The sequence below is a fragment of the Lupinus angustifolius genome, chromosome LG03, assembly GCF_001865875.1.
Source record: "Lupinus angustifolius cultivar Tanjil chromosome LG03, LupAngTanjil_v1.0, whole genome shotgun sequence".
Lineage (NCBI taxonomy): Eukaryota > Viridiplantae > Streptophyta > Magnoliopsida > Fabales > Fabaceae > Lupinus > Lupinus angustifolius.
In genome coordinates this window covers 26,157,833-26,173,211 of record NC_032011.1, presented here as the reverse complement: position 1 = coordinate 26,173,211, position 15,379 = coordinate 26,157,833, and the positions used below count along the sequence as shown (strand labels likewise).

Here is a 15,379-nt window from a genome sequence, read left to right as displayed (position 1 = left end):
ACCAATAAAACTTTAGTTTATCTATAAAGTTAAATCAATTATATTTACAATATCAATTATATTATTGTGTATATTCTTAGTTAAAAGTAGGATTGATTTTTAGAGTATTAATTTGATTATTTGAGTATAGAAGTTCATCTATAAAGTAAATCTTTATCTTTTCACCATTAATAGGTTATTCAGAGTATTAATTTGATTTCATTATTAATAGGCTAAAACTTGCACTTGGTTATTGGCAAAAACAACCCTAAATTCACTAGTCTTTACAAATTGGTGTGATGATCCAAAAACTTGTATTTCTATAATTTTTTAAAAAATCAAGTTTTAATATTTCTTTTGTATTGGGTTACCACACCCCTTGTGTTGATTTAATGCAATTTGCTTATAAAAAAAATAGGTTATTAAGATTATTCTTACTCATAAGTTTAAGTTCCTTTTGGAGAATATTGATCAATTTATTTGAGTAATGGAAAAGCTCTTCACATATATGCTTTTTGTTCTAAAAAAACATGTAGAAAGCAATCTAAACAAACTTCAATTAAATTAATAACTCTTTAATATAAATAGGCTCTTTATTTTTATACCCATCATTGTATATTTGTATACTTTGAAGCTTACAAACTAAGCAATATCAATGCTTTATTATTTATTTTGTTAATGGCTGGGATTCAATGCCTCCACCCTTGGGTTCCGCCAACTTAATTAATAAGTATAAATAAATTCATTTCTTTATTTATAATTTACGGTATAAAAACAATAATACTCAGCCCAAGTAAAAGAAACCATCTTAAAATCATTTTAGGGCATATTCAAACATAAAACTGATTTGAAAATCGACTGTAAAACATTAATCAATTATATATAATAAAATATTTAATTTTGATTCAATTTTTCCTAGTATAATAATATATATGAACCGTTGATATAAAAATTTATACACAATTAATACACAATTCACTATTCATCTATATTACTTTTAAATAGTTAATAATAATTAAATATAAATAATAGATATTATATTAAAAATACCTCTTAACTATCATTATATAAATATTTTTCCTTTTTTTATCTGTTCTAGGTAGTTGTAGGTAGATATCAAAATTTGTTGTTATAAAGCACATGAGTGGGTGGGAATTACATTAGGATAGAAATATCTTGGATCTTTCAATTTGAACTATTTCATATGTTATTAGTTGTGATTGTCAGAAAATATAATTATATTAAAAGTTAAAATATATATTTTTAACCAATCATAACTAATAACACTTGGACATACATAAATTGTGGAACATCAGATATGCTCATCGTTGAGAGTGAATTTTCATGAACAAAATAATCATAGATGTTCATTTTTTAAGTAAAATAATAAATGAAGATTTGGTGTCAAGATATAATTTAAAGTAATAATAAAATACAATCATTATGGTAACTTGTGTGCATTGAATTGTGGAGGGAAAAAACAAAAGATGTATCAGTCACAACATTGATTGATGTATACAACTCAGTTTTTTCATAGTTTGAGTTTAATATAATTCATATGTATTACTTTTAAGATAAAGTATTTTACAATATAAAAAACTATATTATCTGTATTTTATAAGCTATTTTATCTCTTTAAAATATGACATTAAATGTTGGATTGAATTATATAACAAAATTTTATGAATTTAAATAACACCTGTTTTAATCATTTTTATATCTAAAACATATCAGTAGTTGGTGTGCATTTTTTTATTTAATTTGCATTTGCATGTTTTTTTATACTATGATATTCCAACTAGTCTTTTCTCTCCTAACAAGTGTTACTCTCAGAAATCAAACTATTAATATTTTAATTATTTTGATAATCTAATAGAATCTTAGACCACTAAATCAATTTTGTATTCGCATGTGAATGCATTTACTATGTATAATATTAAAAAAACTAGTCTGAAAAGGAAGAAAATGTGATTTATTTAACAAGTTGACTTGACAGTTCCTTCAACCATTGATCTTACTTCTCTCTTACTTTATTATTCAAGCTATGGACCCAGAAGCAATTAACTTAGAACCATTAATCTTAACTTTTAATCAAGAAAATTCAGCATAATGGATGCAAAACTTGAGTTTCAAGCATGAGTTCACAACTTAAATTTTCTCATGTATATAAAAATTGTCATGAATATTTATTAGGAATATATATTACTCAAAATAGATAATTTTTTTTAATTTGCACTTGTGTATAACTTGCTATTAATATATATTATGTATAATATATAATCTTAGAAAACTTGTATAGAGGAAAGGGATGAAATTTCTTCACTACTTGACTTGACTTTAACCATTGCAATTCCTTCTATTCCTTCACAGCAAATTCTTGTTGAAACAATGAACCCAGAGGTAAGTTAAATGTTAAATTTTTGAATAGTTTACTACTTTACTTAGTTTCTCATAAATTCTATATGGGTTGTTGTTGTTCTTGTTGAATTGTATGCAAAGTCAAAATTTTGATTAATTCCTTTCACTAAGTTATATTATATCATAAAAATATGTATATATGTATGTTTGTGTTTTTGTTCATATTCGGCATTGTTCGGCAAAACAAGCTTGTAGTTTTTCAGATAACTTGTAGCTAATGTTATAGAAATCGGAATTGCAGCTTGAGGCTTGGACAGCTTTTGTTGCAATTTTATTGTTTATAGGTTTTATTCTGAAAGATTCAATAATAGGAGGAAAGAATTCAAGAGAATCTGAAAGTAGTAGTAGAAGACATGTTCCTTCATCTTCATGGGATCATAACAATTATGATTATGTTGGTGTGTACCAATCATCACAATCACTATACCCATCTCACCAATCTTCATGGGATCATAACAATTATCAAACACATGAAAACAACCATGCATCAGTGTCAGCACCAGTTCATGATTATGGCCAAAACCCAAGAAGAATGTTGGATAGAAAGTATTCTAAGATTGCTGATAATTACTATTCTTTGGATGAGGTAATTGTTAATTTTGTGAGTTTGGTTATATATCAGTAGTTTTTGATTTGGTTAGTCATTATCATTGACTTTTTATGTGTGTGTGTGTTGGGGTTGGGGAGGGACAATATGGTTTTAGGAACTGTTTTTGTCATTGACTTTAAGACTAGTATTGTTCCTGCTATAAAGTTCTAATAATCTCACTATAAAAGGGACCAAAGAAACTAAGATAGTGAAAGAAAGGGGACTGATTTATTCCATCCAATTGGGTACAAAGAGGTGTTCTGAATTTTTCTCCTTTGTCTGGTACGACCAAGGATATCCTCTCCCCCTGTGGGTGATGAGCTAATCTCTTTCAGCTCGGTAACTGACCCTCTCAACAAGTGTCACTCCCAGAAATCAAACCCTTGACCTTTTGGTCTCTTTGGGATCTAGTAGACCTTCAACTACTAGACCAATGCCTTGTTGGTGAATTGTTCTCTTTTGGTACTACCAAGAGTATCTCTCACCTTTTAGGTAAGGAGCTGATCCCTTTCGGGGTGCATGACTGCCTCTCCCAACAAGTGTTGCTCATATGAATCGAACTCTTGATCTTTTGGTCTTTCTGAGGATCTAGCAGGGCCTTACATCACTAGATCAACGCTTAGTGAATTGTTCTCTTTGTTACAGTGAGAATTGAAATAGTTCATCACTTAATTATTCGTTGGAACAATTATGGGGGCTTAATAATCATGTTTGGTTCTATGATAATAGTCTATTATATATTTCAATTAACAATGAACATTTTAACATCTCTAGAGACAACATATTAATATGCCTTGTTTTTTGTCAAATAATGAAGTAATTGTACATACAGGTTACTGCTGCTCTTGCAAATGCTGGCTTGGAATCTTCTAATCTCATTGTCGGCATCGATTTTACGAAGAGCAATGAGTGGACAGGTTTTATCTCTTGCTCAAATTTTGAAGCTTGAATTTTTGTATGAGTTGTAATACTAAATACACTTCACTTCGGAAATCAGGGAAGAGGTCATTCAAACGAAAGAGTTTGCATCACATCGGAAGTGGTTATAATCCTTATGAACAGGCGATCTCAATTATCGGGAAAACATTATCTGTTTTCGATGAGGATAATTTGATTCCTTGTTTCGGATTTGGAGATGGTAATTCTATATACGAATCTACATATTTTTCTGATGAAGTTGTTTTAGTTTCGGCATTCCAATCCTAATCGTGTTTGTTTCTTTTTTCATCAGCATCAACACATGATCAAGATGTATTTTCATTCCATTCCGATGAGAGGTTCTGCAACGGGTTTGAGGAAGTTTTGATGCGATACAGAGAAATTGTTCCTCACCTCAAACTTGCAGGTATGTTACATCAAGTCCTCAACCAATTATCTTAAATAGAATTTTGAGTTAGGCTCATTATAATCCATCGCGTTCATGTGACAGGACCCACTTCATTTGCCCCGATTATTGAGATGGCCATGACGATTGTTGAACAAAGTGGTGGCCAATATCATGTCTTGCTTATAATTGCCGATGGACAGGTAACTCTTTACTTCATATTGCATAATTTTGGGAAGTACACTTTCTTTAGTACTTCGATTCTGCATCGGTCGTCTTAAGTCTAATGTCATGGATGAAGAAACTGCATCGGTGTAGTTGTGTCATGACAGCATAGTTTCCGTTGGTTTGCCTCTGTAATGTTGAAATATAAAGATATCAGTCTATTGTAGATTGCTTCTTACCGTTACGATTTACTAAGCTTCAAAAACTGATATTCAGCATGTTGTCATAGGTGACCCGAAGCATTGACACGCAGCATGGCCACTTAAGTCCACAGGAAAAGAAGACAATAGATGCAATTGTAAAAGCAAGGTAAGTTTTTTAGTTCTCTCTCATGAGGGAAGCAACATTATGCATTCTTATGTTGTTTTTAAAATTCCAGTGAGTATCCACTTTCCATAGTTTTGGTTGGAGTTGGGGATGGACCGTGGGACATGATGAAAGAATTCGACGACAACATCCCTTTGCGAGCGTTCGACAATTTTCAGGTTTGGTGAAATTCACTTAGCCTTCTTGACTTGCCATATTTATATCTTCCTATTATGCTGATATAGTGATATATGATCTTTTTTTTTCATTGTGGCTGGATGTAGTTTGTGAATTTTACGGAAATAATGTCGAAGAATGATGATGCAACTAGAAGAGAAGCCGAGTTTGCCCTTGGAGCCTTGATGGAGATACCTTCTCAATACAAGGCAACCATAGATCATGGCATATTGGGGTAATAAAATCATATTGTTCATATAATATATATGGTTTTATTAGCGAAATACTGACTTCAAAATCTCATGTTGATGCAAGTAGTACAAGGAGGGGACATTCACCAGATAGGGTAGCTCTACCCCCACCTCCTTATGGTATCGGTACGACTTCATCTAGCAACACTGGAAGATCCTTCCGATCGAATAGTTTTCAGCAGAGTGCGCCTACTGATACTGGTGGAGGTCACACAAAACCGTCTTCGAGTTCTTTATATGATAACAGGGTACATAGTCCATACTCTCCAATATAAAAAGTGTCTTACATATTAACCTGTAAAAATAGTTTACCTTTCCTCTGTTTCATTTTGGTGTCATTTTCAGTATCGGTTTATGACATGCTTAACTGCAGGTTTGCCCTATATGTCTTACTAATGCAAAGGATATGGCCTTTGGTTGTGGGCATCAGGTAATCGATTAAATTAGAGTAAACCCTCAATTCAATCCACGAAAGATTACTATGTCGTTCGATAGGATCTCGAATTTTTTTGACACCACTTATGTCCTTACAAGATTTAAAACATCACCCGTTGGTCGCTTTCGGGACTTAAACCACCAATTAAGTCCTTTGATTTAACTTTCTTCATTTTCTAAGGACTTGATTAATGACAAACTTTTCAGGACCTATTTCGCGACAATATAATCTTTCGAAAATCGAGAGTTCATTCATTAAGGTAGTGTTGACTGTTGAATCTAAGTCTGCATAAAAGACTACTACTGTATAATTTTTTTCACTCTCATGGCAGACTTGTTGTGAATGTGGAGAAGACCTTGAATTATGTCCGATATGCCGGAGCGCAATCCAGGCCAGAATAAGGCTTTTCTAGTTATAGCTTTGTTGCAGACCTTCTTCCAATGTAAATTCCATTACTTTCCATAACAAGGTTACTCATAAAAGTTTGATACACCTCAGAAACTGAGTGTTCCATTGATGCACTAAGTCATAAACTAACATGATTCAATTATGCAGGGTTGTTCATAACAAACTTGTGTATAAAATCAGAATTGGGAATTTTGAGGCAAAAGTAAATATTCCCTGAAGGGAAAATTTGTTTATAGAAAGACCCCATTTTGCATGAATATAGTTTGTGTTCTTAAAGCCTCATGTTTTGAAATAAATTTGCTTGTATTAAATATGGTTTGGATTTTATTTTAAAAGAGTTATTTTGTTTTGGTGTACATGTTTTGATTCAAGCAAATATCTCAGTGCTGATTGATTTAGGACATTGAGGATTATTCGTAAGTTTAATGAGACCACTTCCTAAAATTTTGACCTACAGAATGTTCAGAAGGGTACAAACATGTTCTTATAATGTGTTATTCCATGTGTCGTTATTTATGATTGGTCAAAAAAATACTTAACTATTAAACTATTAGTTTAAATACATTTTTTCAGTCAATCACAATAAATGACACTTTTTGGCACAAAAGATATGTTTGTTGGACTAGACTGCGACCAGGGAGCCTTCAAACATTGGGAGTTCCATTGTTACCGGAGTATGGGAACAGCGTAGAGGCACAAATGAGACACCACATCTCAAAGCTAAATATTAATGCATTAGTTCCATGAGCATTTTCTACTTATAAACTTTTTTATTCTTCCCCTTATATCCGATATGAAATTTCACACTTGAATAACCCTAACAAATCTTCCCTTTTTCGCATGTTGAAACATTCCTTAAAAACAGTGTTGAAAACATATACAGATAGGTGAAAGTTTTATCCCTTAAAAAATCAAAAAGCTCTTGAATGAATGATAAATTGATAAACAACATTATGCATTATTGAAATGAAAACGTTCACCTCACCTAACATTGTCTCCACCCCTTTTATGCCCTTATCAACGGGAGAATATGACTTAACCTAAAACATTATCTGCCAGAATATTAATTTGAATCATATTCTAGGATAGATTTATGGATTGAAATGTAATAACTTTAATTATTTATTATATTTAATGATCTTTGATTAGTGTTCTTTAACAGTTGAAATCCGAGCCGAACATCAAACTGAAAGATGTTTTATATTAGGTTTAACTGGTTTAAACGATTAAATCATTAAGTCCGTTCGAGTTAATAATTATATATAAATGTAAATTTTTTATAATTAATAATTATGTATTATTATATTGAAGTAACATCTCTCCACTTTTTGGATAGGAATAAAAAAACATTAGAGTAGTGATTTTTTTAAAATTTTAAGTTACCGGTTTGAGTCACTTCCCGGTCGGGTTATTCCAGTTCAATTGGGTTTAATACGGTCTAACTGAAATTTCTCTAATTTAATATGGTTCAACCCTTTATTCAGTTAAAACGGCAAATCAGATTCACTTTTAACACGAGCAAGACTATCGTGTTCTCACAATAATAACTTTAACATCTAAAAGCAATTCAACCAACTAGTTACATATTTGTTATCTCATAGTTTCTGTCACTCCATATGTCATAGACTTGTGATTAGTCAGAAAAAATATATTTAAGTTAAAATTTAATTATTAAGTATTTTTCTAACGAATCACAAATTTATGACACATGGAGTGATACAAACTGTGGGACAGCAGATATGCTCCCATCTAAGACCCACCTAACTTTCTAAGTTAACTTGAAAAGTTCCTGACCATGAAAAGCATTTAGAAAGAGATAATAGTAACTCTTGTTCTAATAAAGGATTACTATCATTTTAAACACTTCTTAACCTAAAATACTTATGCAAAAACTCTACTTTCATTTATAAAAGTAAATCATCGTCTATCGAGTATATTCTTCTGATAAAAGTTTATCTACAAATGTATGCCACCATCTTCTGAGTTTTGATTAGGTTATAATATAGTCTTGATTCAATTCAAGTAATACTTCTTTTAAAGTAAATAGAGTATATATTACTATAATGGTCATGGTATTCTTTTTTCACCAAGGGTTCCTAAGCCTATAGTCTAAGACTAATTCCTTTTAAGGTGTTGAGATTATCAAAGTAGACTTGTCTCTATCAACAAAGGGATGAATCAATTTTGTTTGAAGGAAAAATTGTAGTATTTGGAGGTGATTTTAGACAAATTTTACTAGTGGCTCTAGGAGAGTATCGTTCAGATATTGTATCTGCAACAATTAATGCATCTTATTTTTGACGTCAATGTATAATTTTAACTCTCAAAGAACACATGTCTACAAATTCATGACAATGTAACAGATATCAAGCAATTCTCTGGATGAGTCCTGAAGATGGGAGATGGAAAATTATCCGAGTCTAATGATGGTTATGCTGAAATTGATATTTCGGAAGGACTTCTGATTCTAGATTTTGATAACCCAGTTGATGCCATAGTGTCTAGCACCTACCCAAACGTACAATACCACTACAAGAACGAACAATTTCTGAAATTTAGAGCAATACTTGCATCAACAATTGAGAATGTTGATCAAATCAATGAGTATGTTCTGAGTAAAATTTCAGGTAAATTTTATTCAGTTGTCTTTGAATGTTCATTATCTTCAACATAATAGATTATTATACTTATATCAATAAATATTCTAATGTAAAACTATAGGTGATGAAAAGGTACCTGATTTCAGATTCAGCTGATATATCTAATGCTAATGAAAGTGAAACATTCAACATACTAACTCTTGAATTTCTAAACTCGCTTGTAACATTTGGCCTTCCAAATCAGAAGATCAAGTTGAAAGTTGGAACTCCAATATTGCTATTGATGAATTTAGACCTGTTTGGAGGATTATGTAATGGTACAAGATTGATGATCACTAAGATGACAAATCATATACTTGAAGTAAAGATCATGTCAGGAAAACATATTGAAAATATCATATATATTTCTCAGTTGCCAATGTCTCCATCCTAGTCTCCACGACCTTTCAAGCTTATCAGAAGACAGTTCCATGTAACTGTTTCGTATGCTATAACAATCAATAAATCTCAAGGTCAATTTATTAGGATGTATTTTGCTAAAGAACTAATTAAAAATAAAAGCTTATAAGAGAATGTAAAATTAGAGAGAATAACTGAAATCATTCATTGCTTGCCTTATTCTCAGCATTTCCTTACAATTTAAACAAGGAGAAAATGAAAATATCTAGGATAGTGTTGATCTACATGATATACTTGGGTAGATCAAAGTATGGGACATGTTGTCCTAATAAACATATTATTTTAAAACAAGGTCATTAAGCCAAGCAAGCGTAGCCGAGTTTCTACTGGGCCTCCCCAATCCCTCTTGGGTCGTATCATAATCATTAGAAAATATACATTGTATTTACCTAGACCAATATTCAGTCATGGTCAATTGTATATAACTATTTCAAAAGTTCAAAGCAAAAAGGGATTGAAGATATTGATACATGACAAAGATAGTAATCTACTAAATACAACAACAAATGTGATTTATATAAAAGTTTTCTAAAATCTCTAACAAATATTCTACAATTTATTTTATATTTTGTTCCAAACTTTTATCCATAACAAAATATTTGTTTTTTAATATAACAGGTTCAACATCATCTCATTCACCAATGTCTCTATATCATCAATCAAATACATAGAAAAAAATCTTTTATGAGATAATCTTCAATAAAATCTACACGAGTATCCTATTAGTTTAAGCAATGACAGTGGTACAAGGAATAATTAAAAATAAAAATATTAATTTAAGAGATAAATAATATAAGTATGTATCCACAGTATAATAAATCAAACATAGTTAATGTTGATAAAATGTAAAGGTTAATATCATAATAGTTTGTTACTTTGTTATTATTATATCCTCCATTATTTATATTTAATACTTTTAAATGTAAATAATATAAATAAATGATGGATAATACACTAAAAGAACATAAACCATTATACTAATAGTGACAAGTTCAAATTCGAGGTGAATATCAGTATTGTCATATCCACTACACCCATATAGGGATGGCAACGGGCACGGGTAGTAGCTACCCGCTACCCGTTTTAAAATAGAAAAGTAATACCCATACCACCCGTACCCGTACGGGTACCCGTGAGCGGGTATTTGCGGGTACCCGCGGGTAGAACGGGTACCCGCGGGTTTCCTCTATTATAAATAATTTTTAAATTTTTTACTTCTATTGTGTTTCAAATAACATGAAACTTAACTATTTTTGTACCTTTTGATTAAATATTTTGCTAAAATGCTAAATTTATTGGTGGTTTCCATTTTTGTTCTCATTTTTAAAAAAAATAATATATATTTTCTTTGTAAAACATGTGTGTTTCTATCCTTTCTATACATGTATAATATTTGTAGGGTGTTTCATCAAAAGGAAAAAATATACATAGTGTAATAAATGTTAGAATAATATATTTTTTATTTTAATTAAATATAATATATTAATTATCTGAATAACGGGTACCCGCGGGTACGGGTACCATAATACCCGTACCCGCCCGTATGTACTACGGGTATTTTTAAAAATCCGTTTATAATACCCGCGGGTACCCGTTTGTGACCCGTACCCGTGCCCGTACGGGTTTTACCCACGGGTACGGGTTTTTTTGCCATCCCTACACCCATAGGGGAAATTTGATTAGTAGCAATGTCATCAATTTGTAGGACATGTGACCAATGCCAATGTTAACATGTCATCATTTAAGTGAACCATGAAATAATACCAAACATAATGTTTCAAAATTGAGAATATATATTGTCATCGTATTATTTATCATTGATATTTAATTATTATTGATTCTTTTAAAAAGTAATACTGTTGAATGTTGAGTAACATACTAATTGTGTATAAATCTTTACATTAATAATGCAAAGTTATTAGACTCTTCAAGATTTTAGAGACTCGTACCAAGAGTTTCTTTTAACATGGGCTAAAACCAAAAATAAAAATGCCTAATTAACTTAAAACCCAAAATTTTACTCTTTTTTGTTTTTTAATTATTTTTTTCCACATTGGTCCTATAATTTTTGCCTAACTTTTTCAGTGAGTTCATATCTATTAACATTGTTAGTCCTAATGTTACATTTTTCTAAGATCAAATTAAATGTGGTCCCTCAAGTTTTTGTTAGTATTAAATTGGCCCCTCAGATATTTAGTTAATACCAAATTGGTTCCTTAACTATATTAGTTAGTTTTAAATTGGGCCTCAATTTGATATTAACTTATAACTGTATTAGAAATGTTAATATTAGCACCAATGATGAATTTTATGGATTATTTTGACAGAAAAAATATGACCAATATAAAAACAATCAACTTACAAATCAAGAGTGTAATTTTGCCATTAAGTTTTTAGCTGATAATTAGTTGGTTGATTTGCTTTTAAATCGGTTCATTTTTATGCTCATATATGGATTTAAAGTATCATTTTCAGATCTGGACTTTTGCTTAATATTGAATTATACGTTCAACTCTTGAATTTTAATTCTAGCATTGGATTTTTATTTGAATTTGCACTTTAATTCCTAAATTGATTTGGAAAATGTATGTTGATAGATTTGGATTTATATTTGTGATTAGAATGCCTTCTTGAATTGGAATCCATGTTAGATCTTGAGTCTAAATTAAGTTTTGATGCTTGATTACGAGTTAAAGTTTGGAACTAAAATAAAAAATTTATGTAATATTTATACACTAAATGTGTAAAAATTTGTACAGTCAATGCAACATTCAACATTCATTTATATTTTACTTTTATTTAAGAATCAATAATGATATTGCACTCCTATGCCATTCTCGTGTTTTGTACAATTGAAGCACTTTTGTTTTTTGGTTATTTGATACATTTAAGTGTTTGTTTTATTAACTCTAATGTTGGTGCACTTCATACAATTGTTTCTTTATTGAGCATTTTTGTACTCATTCCATCAAGAATTTTTTTTTTCTTTTCAAAATGATGGAATGACGTCTACAATTGAGTCAATCCACATTTTTAATACAAATTGAAAAATTAATAAATACATTTTATATTATTTATTACGTAATTACTAATTTTGAAATTGTAAAAAAAACATTTACCAAGAGCATACCAATAAATATATTATTAGAATGGAGGACTAATTTCAAGGACATGAAAATACTTCAATTAACAATTGTTTCTTGAAAGATTCAATATCATGCATACTCACAAACAACATTTTGGAACAAAAAATCTTTATATAATTATACCAATATCTTATAAATATAAATATTTCATAACATAATCAAAAGTATACTTTATAATAAATATTATAAAGGTTTCATTAAGACACCATACAATATAAATTATATGTCGAAGAATCAAGGAGAAATCAAATTTTAATTTTAATATCATATTAAAGTTTTATTATAAAATTAATTAACAATTACTGAAATAGTCCTAATATATATATATATATATATATATATATATATATATATATTATCATCTAATGCATAGGACATGTATATAATTTTTAGCTTTTATAATTTGGTTATAGTGGAACCCACCTTATTATTTTGTTACATGTCTTCACTATAAATTTATAATAATTCCTCCTAACTTTCCTCGTTGAATATTTAAAAATATTCCTCCTAGTTTTATCACGTGATGCTATGAGAAATGTGCACGAAATTGTTGACGTGCATAAGTAATATTTTTCTATATAAATACATATAGTTCACGGGCACACAAGCTCATGAATGTGAAACCATATATTATATTATATCATTAAATAGTTGAACTTGAGTTAAAGATTTATATAAATTTTTTATTAATACGCCGTTAAATATAATATTATTTGTAGAAAATGGTGTGTGTATTCTTGTCCATAAATTAAAATTGTAACCCTTTATCCCATGTTCTTTATATGGAGTAATGTTATCCACATATATTTTCTCATATATATATATATTTATTGGTTCGTGTTAGTTGAAATGACCTAATTTTTTATTTCACTTCTAAACTCTAACAAGTATTCATCCTATATTTATGTGCACAAAAAGTATTACTTATCTATTATGGTAACCCCATTTTCGGTTGAATACAGGATACATGATGGTTGTGGATGACACTATATTTTTTAACTAAAATGTAGAAAATTCTATTTATATCTATTTTATATTGCATTGGTTTTTAAATTTGAAACTTGACTTCATAGCCTGTAATGAAGAAGAGAAGATATTAACACCTTATCCTAAATAAATGAAACTATCACCAATTGCATGAACTAATTTAAAACCATATTATTTATTATTTGTTTATTTTATTTACAGAGGAAAAACTTTATTTTTTTTATAATTGTATCTAAGGCTACGTCCAGTACTCTTGCAGCACAAGAGATTTTTCACTAAATATTATGAGTTGTAATTACAATATCTCACCTGAGATCTCTATGTACCTTACACACTCACTAATACTTATCACCTTAGAAAACACATTTTCAAGTAACTCTATCCCCTTTCTATTCACACCCCGTGAAAGAAAGTAATTACAATGAATGAAGAATTTGAATGATGGCTTGGATTGCCTGTACAAGTATGAAATATAATAACACTTGCAATCCAATCAACTCTTTTGTATATTTAGTAAATAATGCTCTTTTAAGTTTACAAAACTTTGAAACACTTTACTTCAAGCAACTCAGAAAAATAATTGAAAGTTTGAGTGCAAGTTGCTAGAAGTGCATAAACTATTTCAGAAAAGTGTAGGAAAGTTCTGAGAAAGTATGAAAGAGTTATGAAAGAGTTGTGTTCATTGTGAGTTCTAATGTCTTTAAATAAGCATTCCAATCAGTCATTATACCTTTATGAAAGAGTAGAAATTGTTTGGAATGAAGGCATTTCGTTTGGAATGAAAACTCTTGAGTTTCAAATCTGAAAAACTGATGTAACAACTCTCAATAACCGATTACAGCAAATGGGTAATCGGTTACCCAAACGTGACATTTTGAAAAATTACATTGAGTAATCGGTTACTCAAACTCTCTGTCCAATAGTAAATTTAAAATTCACTTAGAGTAATCGGTTACTCAAATTTGAGTAATCAGTTACTCCAATTTAAATATTGTTGGATAACTGATTCTCACTCATGTAATATGTTATTCAAATTTCAGTAACTTATTACACAGTATTTTGAAAAATGTTTTCAGTTAAAACTTGAAGTGTTTCAATTCCTTTTAAAACATTTTGAGCATTACTACTTTAGTATATTAAAGAATATAGGATATAAGTACCTATTTAGACTTAGACTAATTGCCTTTAAAACTTTAATCTTTTTGGTCTTCAAAATTAATCTTCCTTTTTTTCTTTTTGGTGATGTTGGTGTTTTCATTAAAACCTTGTCAAGGTCAGGAGCAAAGATCTTCTTCACATATCTATTGGATATAATATATGGATTTAAATTCATTCATTATTAACACTATCCATTGGATTATATTCATTTAAATTCATTAGTTCTAACGGATGAATTTGAATGAATTTAAGTTGGATGAATTTGGATATGTTGTGCATAATTTTGCCACCTCTAATATCAATTTATGTATCTACATTTTTTACTCACACAACTGTCTTTATTCCACAAGTAATTTTTTTCCACCTTCTTCAACCTTCCACTCCCTTAGGTCATACAATAATTTTAGAATCGCAAAAACATTTTTATGCACAAAATGAGGACTTTGACCAATTTTAAATTTTAGTGTCAAATAATTATTTTTTACTCATTTAGGGGTATTACAATAATTATTTGGCTCAATAAATATTATTGAGCTATTTTTAGAATAAAATGGCTCCAATGACCCAAAAACACGTCATTCGAATTTTTTATTTGAGGAAATAATTAATTTCGACATTTTATTTAAAATGGCAATTATGTACTCGTGAAAATAAAAAGAAATCTGAATTTGATTAGGTGGTGAATATATCCCCTTACTCTTCACCAAATTCTTAATGATAGAGATTTGTTTTAGAAAACATATGTGTAATTCTCTAATATAAATAGTACTGTAGACTAACTGTAACAACAAAAAGAAACCAGAAAATCTTTAACACTCAAACAAATCTATATCAGGCAAAAAGATAAGAGAAATCAATCTCCACTACTAAAAAATCATAACATAAAAAAGCTAGAAAAATATAGAACATCAAACAC

At 29.6% G+C, this 15,379-nt stretch overlaps 1 protein-coding gene across 2 annotated transcripts; it reads left to right on the top strand.

Moving 5' to 3' along the window:
• LOC109344159 (E3 ubiquitin-protein ligase RGLG2-like) lies at positions 2,263–6,475 on the top strand. 2 transcript variants are annotated; one of them, XM_019582800.1, is made up of 13 exons: positions 2,263–2,379; positions 2,639–2,983; positions 3,819–3,903; positions 3,984–4,124; positions 4,218–4,331; positions 4,416–4,513; positions 4,765–4,844; positions 4,915–5,020; positions 5,126–5,253; positions 5,337–5,517; positions 5,643–5,699; positions 6,037–6,147; positions 6,261–6,475. In XM_019582800.1, exons 1-12 carry the CDS (start codon positions 2,368–2,370, stop codon positions 6,115–6,117), a joined length of 1,428 nt encoding a protein of 475 aa, XP_019438345.1. In that variant the 5' UTR covers positions 2,263–2,367; the 3' UTR covers positions 6,118–6,147; positions 6,261–6,475. The 2 variants fall into 2 exon arrangements, with proteins under 2 accessions (XP_019438345.1, XP_019438344.1); XM_019582799.1 differs by lacking the exon at positions 6,261–6,475 and having other exon boundaries at positions 6,037–6,245.